Raw genomic sequence first — 17,932 nt, 5'->3', positions numbered from 1 at the left:
ATGGATATGTCCCAATCTCCTTAAGTAAAAAAACCAATAAGCAAAAATAGAAACCAGCTTGCAGGGGTGCCTGGGTGGCTCAGTGGGTTAAAGCCTCTGCCTTCGGCCCCGGTCATGATCCCAGGGTCCTGGGATCGAGCCCCGCGTTGGGCTCTCTGCTCCGCAGGGAGCCTGCTTCCCTTCCTCTCTCTGCCTACTTGTGATCTCTGTCTGTCAAATAAATAAATAAGTAAAAATCTTAAAAAAAAAAAAAAAAAAAAGGTTTCTGCCTGTGTTCTCCTCTAGGATTTAAAAAAAAAAAAAGAAACCAGTTTGCAAAACATGCTCTCTGTATACCTGTGTTTTTACACAGTGAATGTACCTACTCGCATATCTGATCATTTATACATGAACTCCCCCTGGGAAGAAATACAAGAAATGTAGGTGGTGGGTATCTTTTAAGTGGGAGAACAAAGGAGTGGGGAGGGGTGTGGGGTGAGGAGAGCAGCGTGAAGTGAAAGGGGCCTTCGAAGTTCCATAGTCTGCCCATGAGCACTGCTGGATTTTTTTCACTGTGCATATATTCTTTAAAATCTCAGACATGTAAATGACATATGATATTAAAGTTAGATCCTTCATCAAAATAATTAGTTGTTAGAAATTAGAACAATAACCTGGAAGTTCTAAGGCCAGCTTCCTGGCCTGGATTCTAGCAAGGACTTAATATCCAGTAGGTTCTAAAAGTTATCTTCTCAGTATCTCATTTTCTTCAGTGGTAAGTAAGGTCTTTGATACCTTCATTTAAATTATATATTGTTAATATCACCCAATAATCAGCAGTATTATTTCAGTATTTATGGAAATAACTCAATAATTTACTTTGCATGTAAACACACACAAACCTATTTGGAGCAGTTTGCTATCAAATGTATTTTAATGTAGTCAGATTTAGGAATTTTTTCTTTCTTGGGTTTTGTTTTAGTTAGGAAGGCCTCTGCATTCAATATAGTTCTTCAGATTCTCTCATCTTTCCATTAATACCTTCTTTTTTTTTTTTTTTTAAGTGTTAAATCTTTTATTCACCTGAAATTATTTTAGTGAAGAGAGTGAGAAAGCTATCTTTGTTTCCTGTGGCCACTGGAACAAATTACCACAAACATGGTGGCCTGAAAGGCAGAAACGAGTTCTCTCACAGTTCTGGGGGGCCAGAAGTCTGAAATAAAGGTGCCGCACTCCATACAGAGGCTCTGGGGGAAATCTGTTCCAGGCCTCTGCTAGCTTCCAGATTTTGCCTGCTAATTTGGCTCGGAGCCACCGTGACCCCAGGCTCTTCTCTGTTCTCTCTTTGACTTTTGCTTTGTGTGGGTCTCCTCTTCTCTCTTATAAGGATACCCATGACGTCATCTGGGGCCCACACGAGATAATCCAGGATTATCTCCTCATCTTAAAATCCTTAGTCACATCTGCAAAGACCTTTTTTTCCAAATAAGGTCGTATTCACAGCCTCCAGGGATTTGGGGTGGATATTTCAGCCTACCACAGTAGAGCTCTAATTTGATGGTTTCCTGTTGGTTAGCCAGTTGGTGAGCCAGTTGCTGTAACATTTTTTAATTGGATAATCTAGTTTTCCTCATTGAATTGAAATCACATGGTTACACACACGCACTTCCATTTGAATTTGAGCTCACTTCTGGGCTCTCTATTGTGTTCTGTTATTTTGTCTGTTCGAGTAGCTGTATCAGACTGTTTTCATTGTTGTTGGGCTGCCTGTTCTCGTTCTTCTTAGTAAAACTTTTCCATTCTGCAGGTTTCCATGACTTTAAGCTATCTAGTAAACAGCCTACCCCCAATTCTTGGTGCTATTTGTATTGGAATTGAGTCAATGTATATATTAACTTAGACTGAGTTTTACAATATTGGTTTTTTTAAACCAAGAGCAGGGGGGCGCCTGGGTAGCTCAGTGGGTTAAGCCTCTGTCTTCGGTTTAGGTCATGATCTCAGGGTCCTGGGATTGAGCCCCGCATTGGGCTCTCTCCTCAGTGGGGAGCCTGCTTCCCCCTCTTTCTGCCTGCCTCTCTGCCTACTTGTGATCTCTCTCTCTCTCTGTCAAATAAATAAATAAAATCTTTTAAAAAATTGTTTAAAAAAAAAAAAACAAAGAGCAGGGTATGTCTTTCTATTCAGTAACATCTCTGTCTCTCAGTAGTATTTTAAAGTTTTCTTTATATAGATCTTTCACATTTTCTTTTAATTTTGTTTCCAATTATTTTATCTTTTTGTGCCATCGTAAATAGAACCTTTTCTTCTGCTGAATTGATAACTCCTGTGTATATGGAAGTGCTATGTGGCCACATAAATGTGTATTATTAATGCATGTGTAGGTAGTTGCTTTATATACAGCTATATTTACCCTGTTTTCCTCTTGTTTTCAGTAATTTTCCACTCAGTTTACTTGTAGTTTCCAGGCAGAAAATTATATCCTGTGCAAATAATGATACATTTACCTCATTCTAATTATTTTAATTAAAAACTTTTTTTTTATTTGAGTTTAGAGGACACGCAATGTTACATTACTTTCAGGTGTGCAGCTTAGTGATTTTACAAGTTTATACCTTATGCTGTGTTCATCATAAGTGTAGCTGCCCTTGGTCCTGTTATGTCACTGTTAAAATATCATTGACTGTATTCCTCATGCTGTATCTTTTATTCCTGTGACATATTCATTCCATAACTGGAAACCTCTGTCTCCCCCAACCCCCAACCCCGTCCCCTGTAGCAACCATCAGTTTGTTCTCTGTATTTATAGGTCAAATTCTGTTTTTTATTTCTTTATTCATTGTAAGGTTTTGTTTGTTTGTTTGTTTGTTGGGTTTTTTTTAGAGTCCACTGGTGAATGCAATCCTACAGTGTTTGTCTTTCTCTGACTAACTTTAAGTTCACTTAGCATAATACCATCCACGTCCATCCATGTTGTCTCAAATGCCATGAACTTATCCTTTTTTATGGCTGTGTAATATTTCACTGTGTATATGTGTGTGTCACATCTTTCTTATTCATTTGTCTAATGATAGCTATTTAGATTGCTTCATATTTTGACTATTGTAATTAATGCTGCAGTAAACATAGGGATGCATGTATCTTTTCAAATTATTGTTTTTGTTTCTTTGGGTAAACTACCCAATAGTGGAATTACCGGATCACGTGGCATTTCTGTTTTTAATTTTTTGAGGAACCTCCATACTGTTTTTCACAGTGGCTGTACCAGTTAACATTCCCACCAATAGTGTATGAGGTTTTCTTTTTCTCTAAATCCATGCCAGCACTTATTGTTTCTTGTGTGTTTGAGTTCAGTCATTCTGACAAGCGTGAGGTGATGTCTCATTGTGGTTTTGAGTTGCATTTCCCTGATGATTAGTCTGTTGGCCATCTGTGTGTCTTCTTTGGAAAAATGTCTGTTCGGGTCCTCTGCCCATTCTTTAATCAGATTGCTAGGGGGAGGCAGTTGGTGTTGAATTATATAAGTTCTTTATGTATTCTGAATATTAACCTCTTATTGGATATGTCATTTGCAAGTATCTTCTATTCAGTAGGTTGTCGTTTTGTTGATGGTTTTCTTTGCTGTGCAGAAGCTTTTTATTTTGATGTAGTCCCACTCATTTATTTTTGCTTTTGTTTCCCTTGCCTCAGGAGACACATTTAGAAAAATGTTCGTACAGGCCGACGTCAGAGAAATTACTGCCTGTATTCTCTTTTAGAAACTTTGTCTTTTCAGATCTCACATTTAGGTCTTTAATCCATTTGAGGGTTTTTTGTGTGTATGGTGTGAGAAAGGGGTCCAGTTTCCCTTTTTTGGTTGTAACTGTCCAGCTTCTCAGCGCCATTGGTTAGAGACACTGGGTTTTCCCCATTGTATAGTCTTGCCTTCTTTGTCACAGATTGATTAAGCATTATAGTATGGGTTTATTTCTGCGCTCTCTATTCTGTTCTATTAAACTATGTGTCTGTTTTTGTATCAGTAACATATTGTTTTGATTACTATAGCTTTGTAGTATGTCTTAAAATCTGGTATTGTGATACCCTCAGTTTTGTTCTTTTTTCTTGAGATTGCTTTGGAAATTCGGGGTCTTTTGTGGTTCCATACAAATTTTAAGATTATTTGTTCTAGATTTGTGAAAAATGTTGTTGGTATTTTGATAGGGGTTGCATTGAATTGCTTTGGGTAATATGGACATTTTAATAATGTTTGTTCTTCCAATCCATTAGCATGGAATATCTTTCCATTTGTTTGTGTCTTCAGTTTCTTTCATCAGTGTTTTATAGTTTTTGGAGTACAGCCTTTCACCTCTTTGGTAAACTTTATTTCTAGATATTTTATTCTTTTTGGTACAATCATGTTGTTTTCTTAATTTCTCTTTCTGCTACTTTATTATTAGTGTATAGAAACACTACTGATTTCTGGGCATTACCTTCTGAATTCTGCAGCTTTACTGAATACACTTATTACTTCTAGTAGTTTTTGTTGGAGTCTTAGGGCTTTTTTTATGTATGGAACCATGTCATCTGCCAGTGGTAATGGAACTTCTTTATCAGTATGGATGCCTCATTTCTTTTTCTTGTCTTATTATTGTGGCTAGGACTTCTAGCACTGTGTTGAATAAAAGTGGCAAGAGTGGACATCCTTGTCTTATTCCTGATCTTAGAGAGAAAGCTTTCGATTTTCAGCACTAAATGTGATGTTAGCTGTGGGTTTTTCATATATGGGTATTATAATGCTGGGGTATGTTCCCTCTAACTCCACTTTGTTGAGAGTTTTTATCATGAATAGATGTTTCCTAGTTTTTATACTAGTTATCTAATTGTATTGACTAATACTGCTAGCATGGTATTAAATAATGTCATGATACCACACATCTTTTTCTTAATTTGAACTTTAAGGGAGTGACTCCATTAGGTTAAATCAAGTAATTGCCCTTTTCTAGGTGAAAAAAAGTCAAATATTGGCAATATCACATTGTTCAATTTAATGATATTTCTCCATAAAGCATAATTTTTGAAAACTCGTACATACAAGATGTTACAGATGAATCCATATCTTTCTCTTCTAATTATTCAATAATGATTTATTGAACATTATGGGTCAGGTACTGTTCTAGATTATGGGGATACAGTTGCCAGACACAGACTGTAAATAAGTCCCTAAATTTTAGATGATAGCTAGTGCAAAGAATAAAACTAAAATAGGGATAAGAGGATGTAGAGTAACCAGGGGAAGAAAAGGTTACTATTTTTTAGATCTGGTGATCGGGGTAAAAACCTTTGCTATGTGATTCTTTACTTGAGTGAAGGAGTGAGCCACGTGGATATACAAGGGAAGAGCACTCCATGCAAAGAAAACAACCATACAAAGACCAGAGGCATATTCATCTGAAATAGATGCTGAATTTTATTGCATTCATTTATTGTATTTTACGAAAGTGACCCTATGACTTTTCTACTTTGATCAATGAATATGATGAAGTATATTATTGGCTTTCCTCATATTGAATTATCCTTGCATCTTTGGTATGACCCTCACATAGTTATGGTTTATTCTTTGTCATGTGTCAGACTGGCTTCAGAAAAATCTTGTACGCTTTTCTGTATATACTCTCAAACTGTTTTGAATACCATTAAACCTATCTACGTTGTAAAGATTTGATAGAATTCACCTGTGAGGGGCGCCTGGGTGGCTCAGTGGGTTAAAGCCTCTGCCTTCGGCTCAGGTCATGATCCCAGAGTCCTGGGATCGAGCCCCACATCAGGCTCTCTGCTCAGCGGGGAGCCTACTTCCCTTCCTCCTCTCTGCCTGCCTCTCTGTCTACTTGTAATCTCTGTCAAATAAATAAATAAAATCTTAAAAAAAAAAAAAAAGAATTCACCTGTGAAACTGTCACAACCTGGTGCTTTTGTGGAGGAGACGGTAAAGAGTAATTTCTTGGTTTCTCTCTTTTCCATCCCCTCATGGTAAATACTCTGTTTGGATTTTCCAAGTCTTCTGTGTCTGCTCAGTAATTAATATTTTCCTGGGGATTCATGCATCCAGATTTTCAGCTTTCTTTGACTAGAATTACTTGAAGTGGAAGTTCTTTTTGTTTTTTTTGGTGAGCATTAACGAATGATATTTTCTGGCATTATAGGTAGTTTAATTATATTTACAGTTGAATAATGTGCTTGCTTAAATATTAGCTCTGCCGGGTGGGGAGAACAGGCAGTGTCCTGTCTTTTACCCCACATGTGAGGAGGCTGAAGCTTGCCGTCCAGAGTGACTGCAGCAGCACTGGACTTCATCTCCCGCCATCCCTCATCCAGTGAGCTCTTCAGAGGGCTGCGCTCTCTCTTAATATATATACCCTTCTGCGGCGGCATTTTCCTCCCGTCTCCTTCCAGCCCATTTGGTCACCTTCCACTTCTTGCATACTAAGTTCATGGCACTGTCTGCGGCATGTGACTTGTTAGCCAGGACCGCGGCGCTATTTCTCCCATGTTCACCTGCTGGAGTATACTGTTTACTGCCAAGTGGCAGAGTCTCCGAAGGGAAACTAATATTTAAAAGGATCTTTCCGTAAAGGTCACTGTAATTGAGAATGTGTGTCTGGTTGTTTTTCTTCACTGCAATTGACTTCTGTCAGTGATGAAATGAAGATTGACTGTATCTCACTTTATCACAGAAAAGCCCCATTAGGCATTCCATAAATCTCCGTGCTCGCACATGACACGTATCCACCTTCTTTCTCCGGTGATGATAACGAACGGTCTTTAAACACTTTACCTGTGCCGATGGAGGCCTCGAGTTTCATTCCTGGCACCAGCAGTGTGATGGCCGTGGAAGTTTTAAAACCCAGCAGGATCACAGAGGCCCCTAGTGCAGCCATATGTGGGCAGATTCGATTACAGTTTCTGGTTAAAAGAAGTGGCTGTGCCGGGAGGGAAGAGGAGCCGGCTGGAGAGCGGGCAGGATATAGATCCAGAATGCTATTAGCTTACACATCACACAGAGATGGACGTGTGTGGGAGCCTGGCCCCAGGCCAGCAGCCTGCCATCCTGACAGCTCTGTCAGCCATGGTCACTTTTCCTGCCAGAGAAGCTGCCATTCTCGCTGGTTCCGTCCGTGTGGTTTTCAGTGTGCGTGTCTTGTCGGATACGGGATACCTGGATGTATGTGTGTGTGTTGAAATATCATTCCCATCTGTAAAGGATCCGTTTAATACCACGTTGAGTTAGTAGGCAGTATTTAAAGAGGTCATTCTTTGAGCGAGTAAAGGTTTGTATATTGTTTTTGCCAAGAAGAGACATAAACCCACAGAGGAAAGTGTAACTTTTTCCCCGAGTTATATTTAGGTGACTGATTGTCCCTGTCCAGCATATCCCTGTGTAGAGGCCAGCATTTCTCAGAGAGGTTCTGTGGACTGCCTTGTGTCAGAATCAGGGGTGGGAGTAGGGGGTTAAAGATGCAGGTTTCTAGACTGCTCCTCACACCAGCTCAGTTAGATTCTGTGAGCTTGGGGCTGGAAATCTGCATCTTAAGAAGTTTCCCAGGTGACTATTTTGTGTCCTAAAGTAAACCACAAATAAACCACAAATGATTTACCCCTTTAAAATGTACAGAATAGATTATTCCAATTATAGAGATTTATGCTGAAGAAACAGATTATTTGCACAACCAAGTAATTTCCCTGTTTTTTTTAAATAGCAAGGTGCTGTCATGTATTTAATATATAAATTATTTTGCTAAATGTATTATTCTACATACAGCTTTTTGAAAACATTTTGTACGAGATGAGGAATCCATGATAGCAGAAGCAAAGGGTATAATAAAAACAACAACACTTTTATTATACTTACAGTGTGCCAGCCCTGTTTAAGAACTTTATATATATTAATCTTCTCAACAGTGCTATGAAGGAAGCAGTATTATTGTCCCCATTTTACAGATGGGGAGATTGAGGCTTGTAAGATGACCAAAGCCATACAGGTGGCAGGTGGCAGAATTGGGATCTGAGTGCAGGCTGTCTGGCTTCAGGGTCAAGCTTCTGCCCTTGACGACTACAGTGTACTGCTTCTCATCACAAAGCAACTCATGGCAGTTATGAAAAAAAAATTGAGTACTATGAAGCTGAAAAGACAACCATGTGAGCCAGCATGGCAGAGCCAAGCACTAGACTAAGAACCAGAAGTTCCAGGGTGTTGCTCTCGCCCTGTGCTTCGCTGATGTGGCCTGGGGCTGTCTCCCCGTGTGTGAGGAGAGCCGGGCTGTGGTAAAGTAAGGCCCCGCTCTACAGTTGAGAGAGGGCGCCATGACACCTGGAGGGCTTTAGGCCTGTGCACTCTTCAAAGATTTTATCCTTTAACTTGTTTAACCGTTTGGTGATAAGGCAGATAATGGTGATTTTAGAGGGTTCTTTTTTGTTTTCCTTTTCCTCTTTTTCTCTTTCTGTTTCCCATTTCCACAGGTTTCATGTTTGTCCCTTTTCCCTACCTTCATCCAGGCTTTGAACTCACACACCAGCATTATGAGTTAGTGTGCCCTCTTTAATGAGTCCGAGATATGTTTATCTATTTTTCCAAAATATTATGTGTTCATTTTTTGAGGAAAATAGAAACAGCATGTTGCGTCTCATCTTCTTACTCATCCCTAATATTTAAAAAAAAAAAAAATCTTTGATTAGCTTCTCACCAGAAAGAAGGGCCCATTTCAAGTGGAATCTTTTGGTCAAGCCCCTTATTTAATCTTAATAATTCTGCAATTGTGATGACTGGGTCACAGTTCATCCAGACCGTATTCATTCTAATCGGGTTAACAAGTGTGTCAGATTGTCAAGTCATGGCTATAATTGACTTTGGCTTTGAGGTTTTCCTTCATAATAAACAATGGGCCCTGAGCCAAAAAAGCTTGTGGTTTATACTCACATACTGATGACTGAATATTATAAGTGATTTCTCCTCATACTCATTCTGTGACCCTAGGACTGGCTTTATGCTTTTTAAATGAATCATATCAGAAGAATATCCCTAATTAAAAAGAACATGACCTGTGTACTTTCCATTGCGCCTGAAAACATTCTGAGATTCTTCTGGAAAGGGAGTGTAAAAGTCCTAGGTTAGAGCTCAGTCAGAAGAGAGAAGACAGCTCTGCTGACAGTTTGAATATCTCGCACCAGCAGTGCACCCCAGAAATGTCCTCATAGAATATTGCAGGAGGAATCTTTATTCATTACTGACTATTCTACACCAAATTCCCCTGGATGGAAACACTGAAGGTGGGACTCAGTTCTTGTTGGGCATCTGACATTTTTCCGTTAACACACAGTTGCTGGGAAAGACCTGCTTTGTACAGATATGTGTGAGAATTCCATTTAAAAAATGTCCCAAGGGGAAAATTATTCAGCACATAGTATCATCTCATCAGAATTGATAGATTTGAGAAAGACATTTGCTTAAGCTTTTATCTTTGCTTCATGAAATATTAACTATTAGCAAATGCAGAGTTTACTGAAGCTAAAACAAAATGAAAAAAAAATTTTTTCAGCCCTTCTCTGATTAGTTTATTGAATGGTTCATAACAATAACTATGTTGATATGTAATCTGTTCTCCTTTCCTTGGTAACTCTAGTAAACAAATTGACGTACGTAGTCAAGTGAAAAATGTTTACTGTTCACCAAGTGGGGTTAATTGAACTGGAAAACAAGTTTCACATCAGCTTTCTGTAAGTTTAAGTTTTCAGTTAACATTTAGAAAAATGGGTTAGTGTGGGCCATCAACCAGTAAATTAGATAGTCTGGATAAAGCTGATTTCAGTCATGTGGGTTACTCTGCTGGTTCTCAGTGAGGTTTACCGGGTCCCTACTGACCTGTTGAGCAGCTGCCTTGATTAGACCCTTTGGCTGAATGGAATGTTCCCCTTACCACCTTTTCCTTCAATTCAGTCTTTTTATAGGCTTTTGTTTTGGGGCAACTGACATAAATCTTCCATGAGGCTAGAAGTTTGAGTTGGCAACTTCCTGTGTCTCGAGAAACAAGGTATAGAATCCTGGAGGAACTGATTAAATAGAAGACACAGGAATGGGTCAGAAATGGTAATGCTTTCTTAAGGTGGTGGGATATATTTCTTGCTCATTTTTTATTTCTATGTATATTTCCTGAGTTCTTGCCATGTGTTCAGTGCCCATTTGGTTTAGTTTGGTTTTCTCTTACTCACAGGAGCACCCAACAAAGTCTATATTAAAATCAGCTACAAATTCTGTTTCTTTAAGCAGCTCAGAAAGGAATCCACTTTTGTGGCCAGGGACGATGTTAATAGAGACTTGAAGTATTTTTTGTTGTTGTTTATTTGTTGGTTTCCTATTGGTTTTAAAAGCAGGGGCTTCTGGAGCAACTTTCAAGTGTTTTCAAATCCATTAGCTTTTTTTTTTTTTTTTGCATGTGTAATTTTACTTCTGCTTGGCATTGTTGATTTATTTTTATAGTAGTTTTCTATGTCAAGGGCAAATTAGGCTCTCCCCCAGGGAAGAAATCTTTTGGTTCTGTTCCTAACTCTTCCTAATCATCTCTGTTTCTCGTTGTCTTAAAAAGTAGTGACTGCAGAAACCCATTTTAAATGCCCTAGATAATCTGAACTGAATTTGGGGGGTGGGTGGGGGGGTCTTTGTCATATAGGAGTTTCCAAATTTTTTCAAAAGAGTAACTGCTGGAAATAAATTTAAAGATAACAGTTGCTGAAAAGAAAGAATAGCTTCAAGATTTAAGGCTGTAATTGTCTCATTTTGCTTCTATAAAACACTGGCATTCTCTAGACTAGATAGAGATGTACGTAAGTCAAATACTTTTTTTTGAAGAACCTAGTTTTAGTTCAGTTCAAGATTTAAGGCTGTAATTGTCTCATTTTGCTTCTATAAAACACTGGCATTCTCTAGACTAGATAGAGATGTACGTAAGTCAAATACTTTTTTTTGAAGAACCTAGTTTTAGTTCAGCAAATAACATAGAGCTCTTATGCGAATGGTGCTGTGAGAATGTTAGTATTGGGCACAGGACGGATTGGAACAAGGGAAACTTCTCTCTCTGGACCACATCTCCCCCCACCTGCTCATGCCTCTCTCCCAGGGATTAAAGACTGCTCTTTCAGGGGTGGGCCTGTGAGAGTGCGGCCTCAAACCCAGTCCTTTACTCAGTCTTCAGTGCCATTATCCAGGGTGGACTTCTCCCAAGGTGAGAAGTACTTCCCTCCAGTTAAAGGAAACTCAGCCTGTGTCAGAGTTGATGGCTGAAGTTGTGTCAGAAGGCTGAGGCCTTCTCCAGGGTGCTTCCTGTTTATTCTAGAAGCAGGTTCATTATTCCTTATTCCCAAACCCAAGAGTCTGGTTCTTCTTTTTTTAATCAAAACAATTTTTTTTTAATGTTGGTAAATATACATAACCTAAAACTTACTCTCTTAACCATTTTTAAGTGTACATTTCCATAGTGTTAAGTACACCAGTCTACAGAACTCTTCTCATCTTGCCAAACTAAAAATCTATAGTCACTAAACAAGGGCTCTTCCTTTCCCCCTCTATCCAGTCCCTGGAAACCACCATCCTGCTTTCTGTCTCATGGATATGACTGTCTCGGTACCGCATATAAGTGGAATGACACAGTATATGTCTTTTTGTGACTTGCCTATTTCACTTAGCATAATGTCCTTAAGGTTCATCTTTGTGGCATTTGCCAGAATTTCTTTCCTTTTTAAGGCTGAATAAATGTCATTGTACATATCACCACATTTTGTTTTCTATCTATTCTTCTATCCACAACACTTAGGTTGCTTCTACCTTCTGACTATTCTGAGTAATGGTGCACCGAACATGGGCGCACAAATATTTAAGACCCCACTTTCAAAGTATGGGGGCATATTTCCTGAAGTGGAATTGCTCGACCACATGGTAATTTTATTTTTAATTTTTTGAGGATCTACTGTGTTGTTTTCCATAGAGGCTGCACCATTTTACATTCCCACCATCACTGTTCAAGGGTTCCAGTTTCCCCACATCCTGGTCGATACTTGGTATTTTCTAGGTTTTGTTTGTTTGTCTTTTGTTTGATAGTAGCCATCCTGGTGGGTGTGAGGTGTTAACCTCACTGTGGTTTTGATCTGCATTTCCCTAGTGCTTAGCGATGTTGGGCATCTTTTTATGTGCTTGTTAAGACTTCTGCTATCTTCTTTGGAGAAATATCTGTTGAAATCCTTTGCCCTGTTTTTAACTGTGTTGTTTGGGGTTTCATTGTTTTGTGTTGTTTTTATTGTTATTGTTGAGTTTAGGAGTTCTTTATATATTCTAGGTAGTAATCCCTTATAAATATATAATTAGCAAACATTTTCTCCCCTTTCATAGGCTGCCTTTTCAGTCTGTTGATTGTATCTACTGACGCACAGGTTTTATTTTGATATAGTTCAGTTTACCTGGGGCTTTTTTGTGGGTGCTTATGCTTTTGGTGTCTGATCAAAGAAATCATTACTGTATCCAATGTCATAAAGCTTTTCTGTAGTATTTTATAGTTTTTGCTCTAGGTTTAGGTCTTTGATCCATTTTAAGTTAATTTTTGCATATGGTATAAGGTAAGGGTCCAGTTTTATTTATTGCTTTTGGTACAATTTTGCCAGTACCATTTTTTGAAAGGAGCCTACTTCTTACATGCAGGTGTTCCATACCTGGCCAATAAAATGAAAGACAAAGTGGTAAACAAGTACTGCTGGGAAAATCTGGACACGAGCTTCTCCTTGGGGGAAGGACAGCCTGGCTGTTTGAAAGCTAAATGTCATGATTTGATGTTGCATATACATAATATGATTCTTTTTCTGGCAACATTGTTATTCAAAAACTGGAATTTAAAATACTAAATTGCATGGAGTTCCTCAAAGAGACCATTCTACCTTCCAAACAAATTCATATCCCCTAAGTTAAGATACCTGGAGAGGACAAAGGAAACTGTTGTGGTCTGGTAATTCAGCACAACAGTGTAAGTGATCCTGATGTAAAAGTTGACTCAGTGAATTTTGCTTAATTTAATTTAGTGCTGGGGGAAGAGGTATCTCCTTTGAAAACTAATATATTTCCTTTTTCTTTGTCTTTGTCTGGGCTGCTAGGAAGTTGAGTGTTGTATTATTATGTTTACCCTTTCCTTCTACTCATTGGTTTTGATTTCCTTTATAAGTCCATTTTACTGAGGTATAATATATATAATAAAATACAAAATGCACCCATTTCAAGTCTTAACAAATATATACACTTATGTAATCACTTCAGTCAAGATTATGGAATATTTCCATCCCCCCAAAACATTCCGCTTGCCTCTTTACAATCATTACTCCCTTTCTGCCCCCCTGTGAAATAGTTCCATTCATTCTATGTTCTTCAAGTTAGCCACCAACTTGTAAAAAATACTTTGCAAAGTAGGTAGAATATGAGAGCAATTACTTAAATGAAATAGCCTTTTTAGGATTTAGGTTTTGTTCTTCCTGTGATCTGTCATTTAATTTTTTTTTTTAATATCCAGAAAACACCATTACAATTCTTAGTACTTAAGTCTTATTCCAACTAACATTGATGAGCTGTTGTCTTATTGCCAGATACGGTTACAAGACCATGTTATTTTTTTCTCTTTTCAAAGAGTTTTTAAACCACATTTGTTCCCATATAGGTCTTATCTGTACCTCAGTGGTCCACATCTTTTTTTTTTTTTAAAGATTTTATTTATTTATTTGACAGAGAGAGAGAGAGATTGCAAGTAGGCAGAGAGGCAGGCAGAGAGAGAGAGGGGGAGGCAGGCTCCCTGCCGAGCAGAGAGCCCGATGCAGGACTCGATCCCAGGACCCTGGGATCATGACCTGAACCGAAGGCAGAGGCTTTAACCCACTGAGCCATCCAGGCGCCCCAGTGGTCCACATCTTTGCCAGAAGATGAAATATGTAGTGAGCACCAGTTGCCCTACTGTCACATGTTAGAGAGGCGGCCTTGGGGTTGGGGGGGCTGCTTTCTAGTAACTCAGCAACTCATGTCCTATGAAAATCTGCAGCTGTTTTTGGAAATGTTAGAGCTGTGACCTGTTTATAGATGTCATAGCAGTGTCTTGAAGTGACAAGAATTTCAACTGACTGGATTGTGTATGGGGGCACCTTGGACTCCCGGTAGGTGTGTGGGTCATTAGAGAGACAGGCATGAGGAATTCCAGAATTCCAGAATGATGCAGAATGATGACTTCTGCATCAGAGCAACATCAGCATGAATGTGGATAGTATATATTTCTTCCCAGAATAATAAAGAGACAGCAACAAGTAACATAAGTTTTAGCCCTGTTTTCACTTGTCAAAGAAAAGGAATGGTTATTGTCATTATGTTAACATTCGGAATTACCTTGATATAATGAGTTGAATTCAAGATGAAGATGTAAGCAAAAATATATATCATCTTCAGATACAGTGCTTTAGTATTTCCTCGTAATGTGTGCAGCCACTCTGGAAAACAGTAACAGAGAAGGTTCCTCAAAAAGTTAAAAACAGAACTACTATAATCTAGCAGTTACACTACTAGGTATTTACTCAAAGCATACAAAAATACAGATTCGAAGGGACACATACATGCACCCTGATGCTCATAGCAGCATTATCAACAATAGCCGAACTATGAAAAGAGCCCAAATGTCCATCGACTGATGAATGGCTAAAGAAGATGTGGTATATATATATATGAACATACACATATACATACATATACACAAACACACATACATACACAAACAATGGAATATTACTCAGCCATCAAAAAGAATGAAATCTTACCATTTGCAGTAACATGGATGGAACTGGAGAGTATTATGCCTAGTGACCTAAGCTAGTCAGAGAAAGACAAATATCATATGATTTCACTCATATGTGGCATTTAAGAAACAAAACAGATGAACCTATGGGAAAGGAAAAAAAGGAGAGGGTAAACCATAAGAGACTCTCAACAATAGAGAACAAACTGAGAGTTAATGGAGAGGCATGGCGGGATGGGCTAAATGGGTGATAGGCATTGAGGAACACACTTGTTGTGAAGAGCACTGGGTGTTGTATTTAAGTGATGAATTACTAAATTCTACTCTTGAAACCAAAAAAAAAATAAATAAATAAAAAAAGCTTTCTAAAAATATTTCTTTGTAATGTGATAGAGCTGGGTTTTTTTTTTTTTAAGATTTTATTTATTTATTTGACAGAGATCACAAGTAGGCAGAGAGGCAGGCAGGGAGAGAAGGGGAAGCAGGCTCCCCTCCGAGCAGAGAGCCAGATTTGGGGCTCGATCCCAGGACCCTGAGATCATGACCTGAGCCGAAGGCAGAGGCTTAACACACTGAGCCGCCCAGGCGCCCCTATAGAGCTGTTTTTAAAAGGGAATCAGCAGTAGCATAACTGAAAGGAGCATCAATTATAACCATTTCACATATTCTTGAAATTATTTTATGTGTGAATGGTGTATAAAAGAAAGTCACTGAACCAGGTGTGTTTACAAAGCCCAAAGCATCCTAACACAAAGATTGCTTGAGGTACCGTGTGCCAGTATTAACAACAGTTGTAGCCAGTGATGTATCCTAAAATGCTTTACGTTTCCATGAACTGAACTGGGTGTTGGGGTGGAGAGAATGTCCCATCTGTTTGTTTGGTTGTTTCATTTTTGTTGGCAGTGCTCAAGTTACTCTATATGCTATCAATTATTTTAGACTCATTAAATAAGAAAGCGATTATCTCAAATTCTCCTGTTCATGTGCACCATAATCACATGTATTTGGACTACTTAAGTCTAGGAACAACGCAGAGAGCTGTAAATAAAGATCATGTGTGTTCTTGCTTGGTAACTGTAATGTGGACTCCCGAACAGTCCCAGTTAGCATGAGTTTGAAGTAGAGGGTAGTTATGAATATATGAGATTGTACTGAATTTGATGTATTTTCATTTTATTTAAGAAAAGGACAGCATACATGGTCTGCCACAGAGGGAAATCTTTAAGAGACTCTTTGGCTCTTTGGATGAACAAAAGTAAATTTTTGTTATCCTTTTCTTTGCCAGAAGTTTAATGATTGATATTTAATGATTGAGATGTAGTTGATTCCCCAGACGTGCTTCCACTTGATGAAAGTAGCAAAGTCTAATCTAATAAACACTTGCTGACTAAATTTTTCCTCTTTTCATTAACTTTCTTTTAGGACTCAGCCCAAAACCATGTTTGCCCAAGTTGAATCTGATGACGAGGAAGCAAAGAATGAGCCAGAATGGAAAAAGCGTAAAATTTAAAGACTCTCTCATGAGAGCTGTTTGCATGAAGGGGAAGTGAAATTGGACAGGTTGTTGTTGTTGTTGTTGTTTTTTTAATGAAATAAAAAGTACATTTTTATGAACAAGTTTTGTAGTCTGCATTATTGAACCATTCAAAAGATTGGTAGCTACCCTCCACTAAAATTGTGCTTACATTTTTTAAACTACAACTATGAATCTGTATTATAAATAAATAAAAAACAGATTCTTAGCTTATTACCAAGTAGTTTAGGTATTTGGAAACTTTATTCAACTATTATTGGTCTTGTACACATTCTTACGACGTTGAGGGCGGGAGATGTACAGTGAAATGGACATGTGTCTTGACCAACTCTAGGAACATAATATGGAGATAGACATCAAAAAGTTTAATATTTCTGTGTAATTTCACAAGTTGTTTACATGATTATAATTAATTAGGCTGAGTTCAGGCTAAAAGCATTGCCATACTAGGAAAGAACATGTATCTGATTATCTTTAAGCAGCAGAATATAGTGGTTAGGATGTAGGAAGTAGGCTTTGAAGTCAGACCCATGTGGGTTCAAACCTTGGCTCTGTTCTTTACTGTCTGGTAGAAGTTATTAAACTTCTGTCTTCCATCCTCCGATGATGATAGCACCTCCGTCCTAGGTTTGTTACAGGATTCGATGAGATACTCCTTGGATAGTGTTTAGTATATTACCTGGCACGTAATAAATATACACCATTTCCTTTTTTAAAATAGAGCTAATGATATCTACTTTGCCTGATTTTTATCACTATTAAAGTGGAAAAGTATGGAAATGCTTTGTACCTATAATTAGAAGACATTAAAAATCATTCTAAAAGACCTTTGTGCTTTTGTGACTAGAAAACTAAAACAAAGTTGGCAGTTTGTCCAAAGTAATAATGAGTCAATAGAATAAAATTCTGTGGACTGCTTTCACACAGACCTGGGGTAATACTGCATGTCAAATAGTCCCCACTAGAAAATTCAGGAATTTTTTAATCCTCTTGCCTTTTTCCCTCTTGCTCTCACTTGTCTTAGTGAATTAAATAATTCTAAAAATGAATGATGATCAAAAATGTGTGTTGCAAATTTGCAGTCCTCATGTACCTACCCCCTCCCCCAAAAAATCTTTTTTACCAAAATCATAGGTACACAGCCTTCCTGCCTCTGCAGTTCTGAGGTGGGTGACAGTGGGCATTCCTCTATAAATAAATAAAAATAATAAATAAATAAATAAATAAATAATTCCTCTATAAATAAAAAAAATTCCTCTATAAATAAAAAAATAAATTAATTAATTAAAAAAACATCTACTCTCGGTTCTTTTTCTCTTCCACCCCCATCTTCATTCTGTTCCTTTCCCTCATTATTTCTCACATAACATTTGTTATGTGCCTACCATCTGATGGCTACTATTCTGAGTTCTTTACCTGCTATAATAGCTCATTTAATCTTCACAAAAACCCCATGAGTAGGTAAAATTGCTAAACCCATTTTACAGACAAGACAAAAGAGATTCAAGAAGTCAGTCTGTCTGAGATTAAAGTTAGGGAGGGCTATACGAAGACACCCAAGATTTCTAGGCATCAGTAATTAACAAACTGC

General features: G+C 38.1%; 1 protein-coding gene across 1 annotated transcript in view; it reads left to right on the top strand.

Moving 5' to 3' along the window:
• Nucleotides 1-16,418, top strand: part of WDR70 (WD repeat domain 70) — a 316,291-nt gene extending 299,873 nt beyond the window's left edge. The window contains exon 18 of the mRNA XM_080803311.1: nt 16,230-16,418. Within this exon, the coding sequence (XP_080659437.1) occupies nt 16,230-16,317 (88 nt within the window). The 3' untranslated portion in view covers nt 16,318-16,418. The remainder of the gene's footprint in view (nt 1-16,229) is intronic.
• Nucleotides 16,419-17,932: the final 1,514 nt, after the last annotated feature.

This window comes from Martes martes (assembly GCF_963455335.1).
Source record: "Martes martes genome assembly, chromosome: 5".
Lineage (NCBI taxonomy): Eukaryota > Metazoa > Chordata > Mammalia > Carnivora > Mustelidae > Martes > Martes martes.
The sequence above is the reverse complement of the archived record's forward strand: the minus strand, read 5'-3'. Positions and strand labels throughout refer to the sequence as shown.